Below are 16,928 nucleotides of genomic sequence, written 5' to 3'. Positions count from 1 at the left end.
ATCCTATAATAAATATAACGATTTAAGATATTTTTCAAGCATACAGCTTAACCAGTAACGAATACAATATTAATTTAACAAAGTTTAATTTTGGAATCATTCTTGTATCTGGCCTCACCTTCCATAATTACAATGTATTTGCAGTTTTCTTGATTTGATCAACCTGTTGCTGTTATCCTGTCTCCTGATCAGCAGCATCAAATGGGTAATATGGAGTTTTTAAAACTTGAAAGTGACTCTTAAACCCCTTTTGGAAGTTAATTTCATTTTTATTAATAAAGATATTTTACAAGGATCTGGGGTTTTTTTTTTGGTTTCTTTGCAAGTCATTTAACAACCACCTGGAGAATTAACTAGGTGGCCATTAAATGTCCAGAAAACTGTCTGGGCGGTGAACCTTATTGCTTTAATTATAGCTGTTTGTTGTAAAGGAATCTGGATTTCCTTCCAAATTCCGATTTGTTCATATACTACTTGTTAATGATTATGTATTCTAGCATCTAGAAATAGGATCAGAAATGAATGTTATGAACATGAATTAGCAAAAATAGAATGTTTGAGATACAGCCATAATTTAGAGTACAGTAATTGATATGGACACTTTTGACATTTTGTTCATTTCCAGTAGTATAGCCAATGTCTAAATATTCTATTCTGGACTGTGTTATTGATTAAGCTTACCTGATGGATACAACTGTATGTTACTGTTGAATGAAAACACGGTCAGCTAAAATATCTATTTTACCTCTTCCTAATCTGTTACAGCAGTTCATGTGAGATTTTTTTCCATAGTAATAACACAGTTGTAGTCTATTATCATTTTTCAAATATTTCCTTTTAGTGTGTTTGTGCTAATTGGAATCTGGTATGTCAGGATTATCTTGATCATAAATAAAGGTGATGTGATTTCCCTTATTTTTTCTTAATTTTTATTTATGTAATGATTTGTGAATTTAGTTCAAAAATTATCCTATATGTGGTGTAAGTCATTTTATCTGATTATGTAGTTAGGTCCTGATCCTGCGAACATTTACATATGTTGAGTAAGGCTTTGTCTACACTAGCACTTTTGCTGGCAAAACTTTGTTAGTCGGGGTGTGAAAAAAACACCCCCCGACTGACATAAATTTCACCAACAAAAGTGTCGGTGTGGATAGCGCTATGTTAGCGGGAGATGCTCTCCCACCAACGTAGCTACCGCCACTTGTTGGGGGTGGCTTAATTGTGCCCGCAGGAGAGCTCTCTCCTACCAGCATAGAGTGGCTACATGGGAGACCTTACAGCGGCACAGCTTGCAGTGGTACAGCTGTGCTGCTGTAAAGTCTGTAGTGTAGACATAGCCTAACTTTACATATCAGTAATCCCTTTGTATTCAGCGAGACTTTGTACATGCACAAGTGTTTGCAGAACCAGGGTCTTTCATTTTATTCGGTTTTCTAATTTTTAAATCTTTTTTGGCTGCCTAGTGGAAGTTGAACATTACGTTGTTGCTGTTAAAAAAACAAAAAAAAAAAACAAAAAAAAAAAAACAAAAAAACTTGTGTTTTGTGTCCCGATACTATCCTTTCTGTAGGTGTAAAGGGAGCCAAGTGACTGTCTAGGAGATTATATTTAATAGTCTTTATTCTTTTTCATAATGAATATCAATACGTTTTTGTGAGATAAGTTAATTACATTCTCTTCTAGCAGTTTAACAGTGAAATACACTAATTACAAAGTCTTGTCAAATACAGCAAGATACAAAACTGAAAAAGATTTAAGAAAAATTCTCAAATCTCTTTCCATTATAGATGGGACTTGTAACAAAAGTAGTTAAAAAAATTTAACCACCAAATTTCAGTAGGTATCGCTATAAAATCAAATTCTATCTATACTTATGCTTTAGGCTTAATTTTATTTTCTCTTCTAGTTTTCTGCCTTGAAGGTACCTAGTTCTTGACTTTGGTACCTTGTTGTAGTAGTTTCAAAAGTAGCTAATAGCTACTGTGTATGTTCAGGAAACTGTCCACAAAAATAATATATACATTTTTTTTTAAAAAAAAGAAAGCAGTACATTGAAGTTCACTGTCTTCTCCTCATATTGTTAGAGAATTGTCAAGAAGTGTAGACAGCCAGCTTTTTAAAAAGTTTAATAAAACATTTCTATTAATATTTAGTTTTATAAAGATTTTCTTAAAAATACCATGACCATTTTGTGTGTGCTGGATTTAAATACACCTTTATAGTGTTCTCAGTGTCATAGAATTAAATTAGTATATGAAAACCAGGGAGAAAACTGGCTAGCTCCATTGTCCAGCTAGAACAAAGTTAAAAAATTAAATAGCGTAAAGTGAATTAGATGTTTACAGTTATTTTCAGTGTTAATAGTGTGTCTATGATTACCTTAACACAGGTAAGAGAGCTTTTTTTTAGAAATGATTTTAATCTGACAGTTTTCATTTAGCATCTACCCCTCAATGCGTACGCTTTGTTTACACTTATTTTCAGTCCATGTCAAATAACCATTGTTCAGTGGGTGAGAAAGTGGTGCTGATGTAAGTATTCCTTTTTCAGGGAATGTTTTTATTCCTCATTATTTGCATTAATGGCTCTACAGTTTCATAGATAAATCAATTCAAAAGGTGTTCCCTATGCATTCAGTTTTGAATTTTAGGAACATTTACTGGTATTGTGTCCAGATTGTTCCAGCTCAACAAGATCGAACACAAATGCTAACGTATCTGTTTTACAAAACAAAACCATGCTCTTTATATCAGGAATTTCTCTTGGTGTTGAAGCAAGATATTGTGAAAACAAGACTTTTATTTTACTAAAAATATAAAAAATTGAGTCTTTCACACCGCAAAATGTTTTGAGTCCTATATTAGTCCACAATATTTTATCTATAAATTGACTTAGATATGGATACATAGCCCAATGGAACAGTTAATAAGTACTTAAGCAGCGATGCTGCTAAAGTACTCTCAAACTTTTTTATGATATAGGCTGCATGTTAACATAGAAGTTTGTCATACTGTCTACTTTTGCTTTACATATGATCACCCCCTCCGTGTAACAAGCCATCTTTCCATTAGTAAGTCTCCGTGGAACCCTAGCAGTCCATAAATCATATTTCAGGAACCTCTTGAGTAAAGCATTTAAGTAACAGTATCTAAAGTAAAAACTACAATATTCAGGAAGGAGAGGCAAGTAAATGTATCAAAGCTGAGGGCAGTATGGGAAGCCCCTGAAGAAAGACTGTGATAAAACATAAGAATATGAACCTCAGCCAAAAGGCTAGGGACCAAAGGGACATATTGATGTCACTGCAGGACTTAACAAAATCAAAATGTTGATGCCATTTGGGAGCTGCTGAAAATAGAAATGAAAAGCGTTGAGTCTTATCTATTTTTCTTGGATCTCATTGGTGCTGCCAATCTGGAAAGTCAAATTTTTGGGTCAAGGAAAGTTGTGAACATATTGGGACTGAACATGAAAATGAAATGTTTTTGAATGATTTGTGCCTGCTTGATGGGTGTGCTGAAATCTTTTGGAATATCTTAGTTAAAGTTCCAAAAAGAGGTCCTTTCTTCAAACGTCAGAGTTATTCGAAATTCAGGGGCTGATCCTGCAACTGGCTCTGTTCAGACCGAGACCTATACCTGTGGAGCAAGTTGCCAGATTTAGGTTGGATAGTTTCCCAGCCTTTTGTCTAAACGTAAGTGTAGTAAGTGGATTGTAGGCCAAAACGAGTTATTAATAGAGGACTAGAATACAGTAAGAGGTTCTCTTTTCAAGGAAAGTTTTTCTTTCATTATAATTCATATGATCCTCTATTCTTAAGAAATCATCATGGGTATATACATGACAATACTTGCTATGTTATGAGGCATTTCAACTTTTTGCGGATACAGACTAACACGGCTGCTACTCGGAACTTTCAACTTTTGTATAATTCAGAGAAGTGAGGAATTACTAGTAATTTATTTTGAGTGTTTTGCTAAAACACATTTTAAATTGTAATTTTAACATTATTTAGCCCAAGCATTTGAAAACATGCATTGTTAATATAACGGTATTAGTGATTGTTATCTTGCTTAAGAAAACTGAAGCCAGGAAAGTAACAGGAAAAACTGTATTTTCATAAAATCCGTTAGCAGTGTAGACACCAGTTAATCTCCAAGAGAAATAACGTGGTACGGTATATTTAATTTACTGCGTGGTACGAAACGATATTCATGTAACAATTACAATGTACTTGCAATAATGCTTCCTTGTACATAAATAACAGCAAATAACTACAATTTAAGGTGTAGTGTTCTCCTGGTAAATATAGACACAAGTCATTGGGGCCCCAAATTTAATTTATAGATGTGTATTATTTATGGAAACATGCTTTTTCAAACCTGGGGCCTTTAATATAAACTGTGCAGCTAAGTCCTTTCAAACTGCTACCTGTGGGGGTAAGCATCATGACTGTGTAGCTTAACTAAAATAAATCACTAAATTAGACTAATTCTTCAGCAATGCTTTCTATTGCAAAATGCTAACAGAGCTAATTTGTTTATAAAAACTGTTAAATCAATGTCAGTCATCTGAATACAGCTTGTTTCAGCTTTAAAAGATGCCGTAGAAAAATCAGTGATAGAAACCTTTCTTTGGGTTTTAAGATTAAATTTGAATCAGTTATAATGACAATGTAGCAGTCTGAAGCAGATTTGATATAAAGTAATAAGCTTCTTTTTGATAAGCCCCTCTCTACAGATCTTTATGTAGTTTCAAATCACTGTAGGTAGGCGTGTATTACAATTGTCTGTTTTTCTTTTTAGGGCTCATGTAATCACAGGAGTTTCTTTGTTGTGTGTATCTTTTCAGAACACAACAGGAATTCAAAATGAATCAGGTGAGTTTAAATGTAAGACTTTCAAAGTACCTTATTTAGATGTTAAACTAGTTAATTATTACCAGGAATAGTAATAGTGATCCACTAGAAAGCCAAAATGTTAGTCCTGTTCTTTAAAACCTTTGATTTTTGTTAAATCTCATAGTCCTTTTCCATTCACAGTTTGGGTGTATGTGAAGTTGATCTTATTTTATTAATTTTAATTGGCTTTCCTGTGTGAACTCCTGTGTGAATCAGAAGTAAGATATTGCGGCTGGCACCACTTACAAGAAAACTCCTCCAGGAGACCCATCAGTTTGTACTTTACTTTTATCAGTTTACCTGCTTATAAGAACATTTTGAAAATTGCAGCCTTCTGTCTGTTTTCCAGTTTCAAACCCACAATCATCAGAACCTATTATGAAGACTGAAACTGATTCAAGAAGAAACCTTCACACTATTATATATCCTTAAAATCTCTTTATTCTGAAAAGTTAAGAACATACATTGAAATATAAGCATTTTTCCTTATAGCATGCCTGGATATACGAATATATTGACATGAGATTTTTGTATGTCCTGTAGTGTGGTGGTCTAAGCAGTGATACGATATATGATTTTATTTATTCTAAATTTACATGAAATCAGTAAGATTATATTTATGTTTGTCAGTTGTACGCACTTGGGTTATTTAAGAACACTTATGAAATAGGTAAAGATTCCCTTTTAATTCTTACAAAGGCTTCTTTTTTGGACGGAGCTAAAAAAATCCCTTCTGACTGTGAATGGAAGAATAGGTTATGATACTGAAGGGATGTAATCAGATTTTGAGTTTACTGAAAAAAATGACCCTGAGCAGATGTTTCTTGTTTCTCTGGCCAGAAACAGCCTTGGTTGTACAATGACATAAAGAACTTAGTTCTGCACCGTCTTTTTCGTTGATGTTCACTGTTCCTAGTGGCTGGCTTTATCACCTTCATGCTCTCAACATGTCATTGAGGAATAATGTAATTAATTTATCTCCATCAACATAGAACACAGGTGCTACTTCACTGAAGAACACCAGACCACTACCATTACAATGGACTAATTATAACTAATTACAGTTTGGATTTGGCTGGTGGGATTTCCCCTCTCCTGCTCCCCTTCTCCTATTATGTTGTGTGGAAACAAAAAATAGATTTATAATATTTATAATAAACAGTAATATAAAAAGATCTCTACCAATGGAACTATCCAGCTTTTAAAGTAATATGGTAGTTTATGCATTAACACTTGTGCTAATGTTCTTTTGCAGTCAGGTATGGGATGGTTGGGGGAAATATCTCATCACAGGTACATGTATAATTGCAACCAGACAACTTCATTTGTGAGGTTCTTTTGCATGTACTCAGCAATATGAGAGAGGAGAACAGCTTGTTGCTGTGTAGCTGCTTGAATAGTAAGTGGTGTAGTACACTTTGGGAAATTGCTAAGGTTCTGTAAGCTCCACGTTCTAGTTTTTGGTAATTGCTGTTGGTGGTTCTGCTTCTTTCCCATATTTTTCAGCAATGATTTATTTTTAGAGTTAAATATGGTTTCCACGCTCTATAAAAAAATAAATAAAAATCCTTCTGTTGAACTGCTGATATTATTTATTCAGTGCCATATGTGTGTTTGGTGTTCTGCAGTCAAATAGAGGTCCATGCCCCAAGGAGTTTTTCCTATAGTTTGAAATCTCTTTTGGCGTCTCCCACATTCAGATTTGGTCTTCAAAGTGTAGAGAGTACACATGGCTTCTTATGATTTAGTTGGCCATTCAGATTAATTATATATTTAGCATCAGCTCTGTGTTGTTGTTTTCTCTTGTAGTGCCTTTGTGATTTCATTCACTATCAACAAGTTATAGTGCCAGGTCTATATAAGAGCTGTCTTTGATGCCTGATGCCAAACATCTCTCAAGTGCCCTGTACTCATATTACTTTCATTCTTCCTATTTCTGCTTTTGGTCTAACTTAAACAACCCTCAAGTTAATTGGAGTTTTTTTCACTCACATTATGCAGAGGGACATTGTGATGCTTCCTGTGGGTACCCTTGCTACCAACTGCTTTAGCATGAGGAAGCTTTGTCTATGCGTGCCGTGAGTCAGCTCCCTGACTCCATCAGCCCTGGGCAACATAAGCACTTCCTCAAGAGCTTGCAGGTTCTGCTGTCACTATAGGTTAGCGCAGGGGTCAGCAACCTTCAGCATGCGGCCCATCAGGGTAATCCCCTGACAGGCCGTGAGACAGTTTGTTTACATTGTCCGTCCGCAGGCATGGCCCCATGCAGCTCCCAGTGGCTGCGGTTCGCCCTTCCCGGCCAATGGGAGCTGCGGGAAGCAGTGGGCTGCAGGGACGTGCTGGCCGCCACTTCCCGCAGCTCCCATTGGCCGGGATCGGCGAACCATGGCCACTGGGAGCTGCGTGCCTGCAGATGGTCAGCGTAAACAAAATGTCTTGTGCCCTGCCAGCGGATTACCCTGATGGGCCGCGTGCCGAAGGTTGCCAACCCTTGGGTTAGCGATTGGCAAAACCCCAACCCTTGAGTGTTCAGTCCCTGTCCACTGGACTCTCACAGTAGTCAGATTCACTGCTTCCAAAGAAACAGTATACCAAAGCTTACCAGTTCAACCTCCGATTACTGCTTGGCTTAATGCTGGCATTTACATATGTTTACCGTGAAATCAGGTATAAGTTTATTTAAGAAAGCATAGAAATTCAATAGTAGTAAGTAAAAGTATCGGAAACATTTGTAAAACAATCTTCATACACGTTATAGGTCCTAGAGTTAATTAACAAGATACTCTCATGTCTTTTAGAGTATTGCTCATCCAGAATCCTTGCAGCACTTTATAGCCACCCTGTCTGTGACCTCCTTTCATGAGACAAACATGCTGTCAATTTGTGTCCCAGATGAAGGATTCCATGTGTCCTTTTTGCACTCCAGATATACCAGACCAATCCTTTGTCTTTGTTCATAAACAGGACACCACATTCTCCCACCCACCTGCTGTCTGTGTCTTCCTGTAGATTTTCCACTCCCTTAATTTGCATCTGGCCCAATATGCAAATAAACAGGCATCAGTGTCAGGCATACAATACACAAATAGCCAGACAAGGAGATAGGTGTCAGTTACCTCCTGTCTGCGAGGATCCTCTCCGAATTATGTCACCTCCCGGTAATCTGCCTTAACTCTAAGACCATAAGAACATACTTTTCAATATGGATACATAACTCCTTACATATTATTCGTACATACATTTTTGTAATGATTATTGGTAGAGACCTCACATGCCACCCTTTGTTGAACTATTATGCAGATATCTGATCCGGGGCTCCCTGTACAACACTATACACCCCTTGTGCACTCTGCCAGTTGGCGTCAAGGGTCCCTGGTCACAGACATTTGTTTTCTGGATCGCTCCATAACACTTTTGAGGTAGACATAGAAGGTGTTGTAATGAAGTAGTTTAGGTGAATAACCTATTTAAACAACAAACCTGGATCTAGCGAAGGATACTAACCTAGCGGAGGATACTAACCAAGCAGAATACGAAAACCTACAAAGGAATCTCGCAAAACTGGGTGACTGGGCAACAAAATGGCAGATGAAATTCAATGTTGATAAATGCAAAGTAATGCACATTGAAAAGCATAATCCCGACTCTACATATAAAATGATGGGATCTAAATTAGCTGTTACTTATCAAGAACGAGGTCTTGGAGTCATTGTGGATAATTCTCTGAAAATAGCCACTCAGTGTGCAGCAGTAGTTCAAAAAGCAAAGAGAATGTTGGGAATCATTAAGAAACGGATAGATAATAAAACAGAAAATATCATATTGCCTCTATAAATCCCTGGTATGCCCATATTTTGAATACTGCATGCAGATGTGGTTGCCCCATCTCAAAAAAAAGATGAATTGGAATTGGAAAAGGTTCAGAAAAGGGCAGCAAAAACTATTAGGGATATGGAGCGGATTTCATATGAGGAGAGATTAATAAGACTGGGACTTTTCAGCTTGGAAAAGAGATGACGGGGGGGGGTTATGATAGAGGTCTGTAAAATCATGACTGGTGTGGAGAAAGTAAATAAGGAAGTGTTATTTACTCCTCCATAACACAAGAACTAGGGGTCACCAAATGAAATTACTAGGCAGCAGGTTTAAAACTAACAAAGGAAGTATTTTTTCACACAATGCTCAGTCAACCTGTGGAACTCCTTGCTAGAAGATGTTGTGAAGGCCAAGACTATAACAGGGTTTAAAAAAGAACTAGATAAGTTCATGGAGGATAGGTCCATCAACGGCTATTAACCAGGATAGGCAGGGATAGCCTCTGTTAGGTCCATCAACGGCTATTAACCAGGATAGGCAGGGATAGCCTCTGTTTGCCAGAAGCTGGAAATGGGTGATAGGGGATGGATCACTTGATGATTACCTGATCTGTTCATTCCCTCTGGGGCACCTGGCACTGGCCACTGTCAGAAGACAGGATACTAGGCAAGATGAACCTTTGGTCTGACCCAGTATGGCTGTTCTTATGCATGCATCTCAGACTGCATTAAGATTGTATGGAGAAGACATTGCATGCAATCTGGGATATTTGTACAGGTGGCCGTTTAAAAAAAAGGATGGGAGTATAAATTGCTTAAGTGAGCAAATGACGTATATTCTTAAATCAAATATCAAATCAGAGTTCTGCTGTGTGCATTCGCTTGTTACTAATATCCCTTCTTAGAGACCCTTTCAGAAACAGAGAAACTAACATCACTGCCAATAGGAGCTGCTGCTGCAGCAGCCAAAACGTGTACCTTTGGACAGTCTGAGAACTTCCTACAGTTTTGACTAGATTGTCTCTGCTCGAACTGGCTGTTTGCGCCAAACCCTTCTCCCCCGGCCCCCCAATCGCTTGTAGTGTCTTCACCTCCGCTTCAGGGCACCCCTGCCCATCTTGCCTTTTTCTCCCCTGCCCCTCTCAACCCTTTCTTTTCCATGGCCCCTCTTCCTTGACTTTGTATTTGGTTTGTCACCTCCTAACAGCCTTACCTTAAAAAAAAAATGTGGAACTAACATTTGCTGGCATCATATTGTGTGTTATACTCCTTCCCTCACCTTATGTCTGTCTTGCCTATTTAGATTATAAGCCCTTCAAGGCAGCGACTTGTGTAGAGTGCCTAGCAGAGCGGGACCCCATTCTTGATTGGGCCTTAGGCATTAACATAATAAACATGATTAATAATAATATTGCTTCAGAAATGTCTTCAGAGGTACTGTCAAGGACAGGTAGTTGGGCTCAACATTTTATTTTAACTTCAGTCTTCTGTCTGCTGTCTATATAGGATTCTCTTCCACCCCTTCAAATGCTTTTTGGTGTTGTTTTTCTACCATTTTACCCCCTGTAAATTTGAATGCTAACAGCTCAGTATTTATCAGCAACTTCACATTAACAAGTGTAAAAAGCAGTAATGAAGCTGATTAGTCATTCTGTTATTCAGTGAGTGCTAGCTTTCTTGAAGTATTCAAGTGGTGGACTCTGAGGAAAACGTTAAAACAATACCCACTGTTTTAGGATTTCTCTTTTACTCTTTCAGGCTGGTTCTATCCAGATGTCTGTTAACATTGCTTGTAGCACATGCACTTATATAGTAGCCCCATAAAATATCCCAGAGGTAAACTAATTTCTTTTATAGCAAAAGTTATTTGAATGCGTTTCTTCAAAGTCTATGAGAAGTGACTGAAACCATAGTATTTCTGGATTATGTTTATGCAACTGCATTCAAGTTGCAAATAAATGGAGTTGCATTGATTTTAACTGAGAACAGCGTTTGGTCCATTGTTTAGTGTATTGAATAGTGTATTTGGTTACTTATTAAGAGTTTTGTTTTGGAGGTGTAAATCTACTGTCATGAACCGGGCCATTGTCAATGCTCTTGAACAAATGATTTGTGAATTCCGTTAGTACAGTGGAGGTGGAATTCAAACTGCTATGTTAAATCACTTTTAGATGCTAATCTCTTTGATTTATGTAAGTAGAAGTAAATTTAGGTACTGATTTGTATTTTAATACCTGCAGGTACATGCAGGTTACATGTTCTGTTACATGCTCGGACTGTTCTGAAGTTTTTGAGGGTGAAGGGTAGTGCTAGTATTTAGGGACGAATTTCTGACAGACCTAAGTGGATAATCTAGTAAAATGCTATACAATTTTGTCCAAACTAATTGACTCTCTACTATTTATTTTTAGAAATAGAGTAGTGAGAGATTACATAGTTAAATGGGGATTAACATTTTTAAAATGAGCAGTATTGGGAACATGTCCTGGTCTGCTAACATCTTCTGGCCCTGACATACTGGGAAGAATCAGACCTTAAAATTACATAATTCTGATTACGATCTTTCATGTATTCTAGAAGACACTTACTAGCCACAGACTAATATGAAAAATAAAATGAGGGGTCACTAATAAAGTCCATGTGCAATACCCCCGTGCGAAGCCCAATCCGACTTGTCTCAGATACTGGGAATGGGAAAAAAGTGCTGGAATTCCAGTCACCATGCTCTGTCAGCTCAGGTGCCTTCTGCTTCTATATTTGTTTAAGGCTAGTAAGTGTCTGAAAGTCACAAAACGTCCCCATTATTCCTGCCTTTCTCTGCCTGCTGAAAGAGGAAAGTAACCTTTTCTCTTCCTCCACGGACTTCTAGCTGCTGGAGGTTAGGAAGTATGGTAGTCTCTACCCATCCCCTGACCTCTTGGCTGCTATGCATAGCAGGGGATCCCTGCCATTCTACATCTTCCATAGTTTCCAATTTTTAGGTCATCCTCCTCTGTGTACGTGTCTTTGCAGCTGTTCCAGGCTTACTGAAGCACAATGCAGTAAAATTGGTATGACCACAGTATTGTCATTTTCTGTCTGCTGCTGCTTGGGAATGCTGTAGTAGTGGCAGAGACACTGAAATGGTCTTTCTGAACTCAAGAAACGGCACTGTATCATTTCATATTCGGCAAATCACAAACATGAGGGCTAGAAAGTAAAATACTTTTAAATAAAAGCCTAAAATAAGCAAAAACCATTGGTTAGAGCTTGCCCACTTACTGTGCAAAGCTTCCCAACTCACTTCTGCTGAGAAGGTGAGTGGATTTACAAAATCCTGTGCATGTTTGTGCTATACTTGTACATAAATGGGGGGGGGGGGGGGGGGGAGGAAGAAGGAGGAAATTGTTAACATGTCTTCAAACAGTGGAAACTTCAAATAATTGTAGCCGTCGTGGGCTGCTACATCCAGCAGTGCTTCAAAAAGGATGTATAATTCAGTAACCACTAACAGGAAAAAATACACATTTTCCACTTTTTTTACTAATTAATAAATTTATTGAAGACTGATGTGGCTAACTACTATAATCCTGACCTGAAATTTTTTCAAATGATGTTTAGCTGACTGCTAAATTCTGCCAACCTATGTTTATCATTTTTAAAGAAATGGTTCTTCAGCGTCATGTTACGATGGTGAGTATTTGTTTTACCTGGCATTCTTCTAATTCATATTTTTAACTATAATAGTAGGCTGGACATATTAGACTAATCCTGTGTAATTCTTTTCCAGCTTCACTGAGTAACATAGTCTGTTTGGGAGAGAGATTCCCCTGGATTTGTAATCACTGAGTATGAGGCTCCGTCAAGGATACATACCTTTGAAGAAAAAGAAATTGCTAGATTTACCTGTAATAGGAGTACTCTGAAGGTCATTTCCTCTGTACATCTACATTTTCCCTCCTAGCTCCCCATGAGTTAGGTGTTTTTTTTTATTCCTTTGATACTTATAAAAGTTCTGTTGAAAAGCAACTGGCAGTTAATGGCTGAGATGTGCTATGTATATTTATATATCCATCCGCCTGGGCATGAGGCATGTGCGTGGACTGCCTCACTGTCAGAGGATGTTAAACTACACTGTGCTAGCCAGTCAGCTTTCAAGGTCATGAGACCCCAAGAGTACAGATTTATAGTGGAACCTTCCTTTAGAGAATTGCGTTTACAGGTAGGTAATTTTCCCTTTAAAATTGCTAATGAGCCAAAGTCTGAATTTTTTATATAGACTACTTACTACATTTAGATAAAAATATTTTTTGGTCTTGAGCCTCCAACCCTCTTCTTGGTTGGAGCATTAAAATATGGTCAGAACAGGCATTCAAAAACCAGTTACTATATAGTTTCACAGGGCATTGCAAAGAACAGAGAAAGTAGAAAATGACCCTCTTTACATGCATTAAAATATTTACTCTTACATTTCTGCTTTTTAAATGAAACTTCAAATCTGAGATTGGTGTTTTTATTTTAAGTGTTCGGAACTCAAATCATATTAATAATGTGTTAGTAAACATGTCTGATTTCAGCAGATCTTGCTTATGCTGCGTGTGTGGATAAGTATACATACAGACACACACAGGTTAATGATACAACAAATACGAGAATTTTTAACTTATTTTAGTACTTAAGTGCGCTATGGTGCAGGGCAAGCCTCTCTTTTTACTGATTTTTTTTTTGTATGGAATAAAAAAATGGCAAAAAGCCAATGTGTTAAACTACTGGAAAAAAGTATCTAGTGACTCCTGCTGATGAGTCAAAACAAGTTTAAAACAACCTGATGGTGCAGGGCTCTCTTTGATACATTAATGCTTAGAGTTGATTGACAGCAGTGGAAGTTTTATTTTAGTACCTGTTAGGCAGTAGACATTTTGGGGTGTACTCTTTAAACTGCTGGATCAGTGTTGAAACTTTACTGGTTTTATTTAGCACTTGGCCACACAAGTCTCAAATGTTTAAATACACAGCTATCACAGTAAATATATAGAAAATGGTATACCTTAGCCTTATTTACTGTCATATGTTTTGGTGTTTGAATCTTAATATTGCATATTTTTGGAGCTACAAGGTTAGTTGTAGATAGGAATAGTTCCAGTAGTCCCCCCCAGCACTCCTGCAGGGGGTGCTATATGTTTTGGCTTTTGTAAATTTCCTGGATGAAAGCCTGCCTTTCATGTTGATGCCTTGCTGGTCCAAGTCATTGTATTTTGCAGAATGCAAGTGAACCTTCCCAATGTCTTTTATCAAGTTGAATTGTGCAGCATACATCATGCTTGGAGCAAAATGGTATGGACCGGCAGGGAAAGGCATATGGAGAAAGAAGCAATCTGCAGTGCCTTTTGTGAAGTGTCCTTAAAGAGACACCATCAACTTAAAAAAAATCACCTTATTCTGAATTTTTTTAGTTACTACAGTAGAACCTCAGAGTTACAAACTGACCAATCAGCTACACACCTCATTTGGAACAGGAAGTATGCAATCAGGCAGCAGCAGAGACCCGGGGGGGGAGGGGGGAAGCAAATACAGTACAGTACTGTGTTAAACGTAAGCTACTAAAAAAATAAAGGGAAAGCAGCATTTTTCTTCTGCATGGTAAAGTTTCAAAGCTGTATTAAGTCAATGTTCAGTTGTAAACTTTTGAAAGAACCACCATAACGTTTTGTTCCTAGTTACAAACATTTCCAAGTTACGAACAACCTCCATTTCCGAGGTGTTCATAATTCTCGGGTTCTACTGTATTGATACGAGTAATACCAATGATTACAATAAAGAGAAACATTTTCCACTACTTTTCAATTTCCTCTGTGCACTTCACAGCACTTTCTTTTGTAGTCAGTTTCACTGTTTGTCGTGTATAAATGACTTCCTCCTGTTTGCGTTTGTTTTCCACACAACAGATGAGAAGAAAAACTTATAAAATTTAAGAAATATGATTGCAAAAATTGACAGGGAGATTCAGGGTATGGTGTGGTACCTGAAACTACTTCTTTGGTTTTTTTGTTTTAAATTGAATAGATTTCAACGTAATGTCCCTTAAAAAATCTGCATCTATCATAGTGGGTTTTTTTCCTATTTGGGGTTTCTGGATGCTACTGTAATACAAATAATAAATAAGCAGGCTAATCATCACTCTAATCACTCTACTTGCATGTTGCATCTCTTTTCCTGTCTCTTTTCTTATGTCCTGTCTTTTTTTATTTTTAAGCTCTTTCGGACCAGAGGAACATGTGGTGGGAAAGCACTTACCACACTGTGTGGCTATTACCACAATACAAATAGTAAATATTTATCCAGTAGATCGCATAGCCCAGCCAACTTGTGACACATTCTTCAACACAATATCATTACCATCTCTTGGTATCTTTTGACTCATTATATCCTAAACATAACTCTCAGTTATGAAAAGCTATTTGTAAATCTGTAAACAAAAGTAAAATAGGATATATTTTCTTTAGCCATGTTTTTCACTTACACTGTCAATTTATGATGAAGATAGGTGAATTACAGGCCAGACATTTGAGGCAGATCCAGCAATCCTGTGTAAAACTACTCTCCTGTTGAGGAAAATTAGTTTTACTAACCTCAGCTGAAGCCAGCTTATTGTTACGGCCCTACCGAATTCATGGTCCATTTTGTTCAATTTCACAGTCATAGAATTTTAAAAATCATAAATTTCATGATTCAGCTATTTAAATCTGAAATTTCACAGTGTTGTCATTGTAGCAGTCCTGACGCAAAAAGGAGTTTGGGCGGGGTGGTGAGGGTTCACAAGATTATTCTGTACTCTTACTTCTGCGCTGCTGCTGCCTTCAGAGCTGGGCAGCTGGTGGCTGCTGGCCAGGAGCCCAGTTCTGAAGGCAGAACCGATGCCAGCAGCAGCACAAAAGTAAAGAGGGCATGGTATGGTATTGCCACCTTACTTCTATGTTCCCCCCTGCAGAGCTGGGCCCTCAGTCAGCAGCTGCCACTCTGCGGCCACCCAGCTCTGAAGGCAGCAGCGTAGAGGTAAGTGTGGCATAGTATGGTATTGCCACTCTTACTTCTGTGCTGCTGCTGGCTGGGTGCTGCCTTCAGAGCTGGGCACCTGGCCAACAGCTGCTGCTCTCCAGCCACCCAGCTTTGAAGTACAGAAGTAAGGGAGGCAATACCGTGACAGCCCCCAACCCCCACAAATAACCCTGCAACTCTTCCCCCCCCCCCCCCCCCCCGGCAACTCCCTTTTGGGTCAGGACCTGCAATTTGAGAAATGCTGGTCTCCCCCATGATATCTGTATAGTATAGGGTAAAAGCACTCAAAAGACCAGATTTCATGGGGGAGAGACCAGATTTCAGGGTCCATGACACATTTTTCATGGCTGTGAATTTGGTAGGGCCCTACTTATTGTGGATCGTAATGGAGTAGATGTGTTCCTAATTCCCCACAAACTTATTTAATCTGGATTCATTTTTCTCAAAAATCATCACAGTGCTAGGCTGTAAGAATCAAATTAACAGCAGACATATGTTAAGGGAGTAGATGATCAGCTGCTCTTCATTTCTTAAGCATAGATTTCATTTTTTTTAAGGCAAACAAGATAGCTTAAGAAGTTTCAGCAGTGCTTTGAGAATAGTTAATGTAAATAAATGGTTAATTTAATGGTGACTGAATCTGTTTTAATATAGAGTCCAAGTGGGCACAATACCACCAGTCCCGTGGCTTTCTCAGGTTTGTATTGTCTTTTGGGTACCTAACAGGTAAAATACGTTCTCCATCAGCGTGGCTTTATAATATACAACTGTTCTGGCTGTATTGCTGATACTAATTTGAATTAATGTACTTAGCACAGCAGCTGACCAGCTTCCATAGTTACCTTTGCTGACTTACAGGGTTGTGCTGTATCATTTGTACAGATGAAAATAGTGCCTTCCCTGAAGAGCTCACAGTCTAACATGACTCCTTTGTCAACTTTCTTCAAATATTCAAAGCTCAAAATAAAAATATTGAACTACCAAGTAAAGTCATATTAAACTTAAAACATGCTGCACCTGAAGAGTAAATCTCAACATGCACTTGCTTGCCTTACTCAATTAGCTTCCTTGGTCAAGGGTCAAATATTTAAAAAATGCACTTCGCTACTAAAACACGATTTCTTCTTTTTAAAACCTGTTCGGTGTCCGTTGTCATGTACTCGGTCAAGGAGGAT

General features: G+C 37.9%; 1 protein-coding gene across 2 annotated transcripts in view; it reads left to right on the top strand.

Moving 5' to 3' along the window:
* Positions 1-16,928, top strand: part of PRDM2 (PR/SET domain 2) — a 119,951-nt gene that overhangs the window by 10,879 nt on the left and 92,144 nt on the right. The window contains exon 3 of one of the 2 annotated variants that reach the window (XM_073317134.2): positions 4,809-4,882. The exons of the other annotated variant lie outside the window; for it this stretch is intronic. Within the exon in view, the coding sequence (XP_073173235.2) occupies positions 4,874-4,882 (9 nt within the window). The 5' untranslated portion in view covers positions 4,809-4,873. The remainder of the gene's footprint in view (positions 1-4,808; positions 4,883-16,928) is intronic. 2 annotated transcript variants of the gene reach the window in all.

Source organism: Lepidochelys kempii, chromosome 18 (assembly GCF_965140285.1).
Source record: "Lepidochelys kempii isolate rLepKem1 chromosome 18, rLepKem1.hap1, whole genome shotgun sequence".
In the NCBI taxonomy this organism is placed as follows: domain Eukaryota; kingdom Metazoa; phylum Chordata; order Testudines; family Cheloniidae; genus Lepidochelys; species Lepidochelys kempii.
The sequence above is the reverse complement of the archived record's forward strand: the minus strand, read 5'-3'. Positions and strand labels throughout refer to the sequence as shown.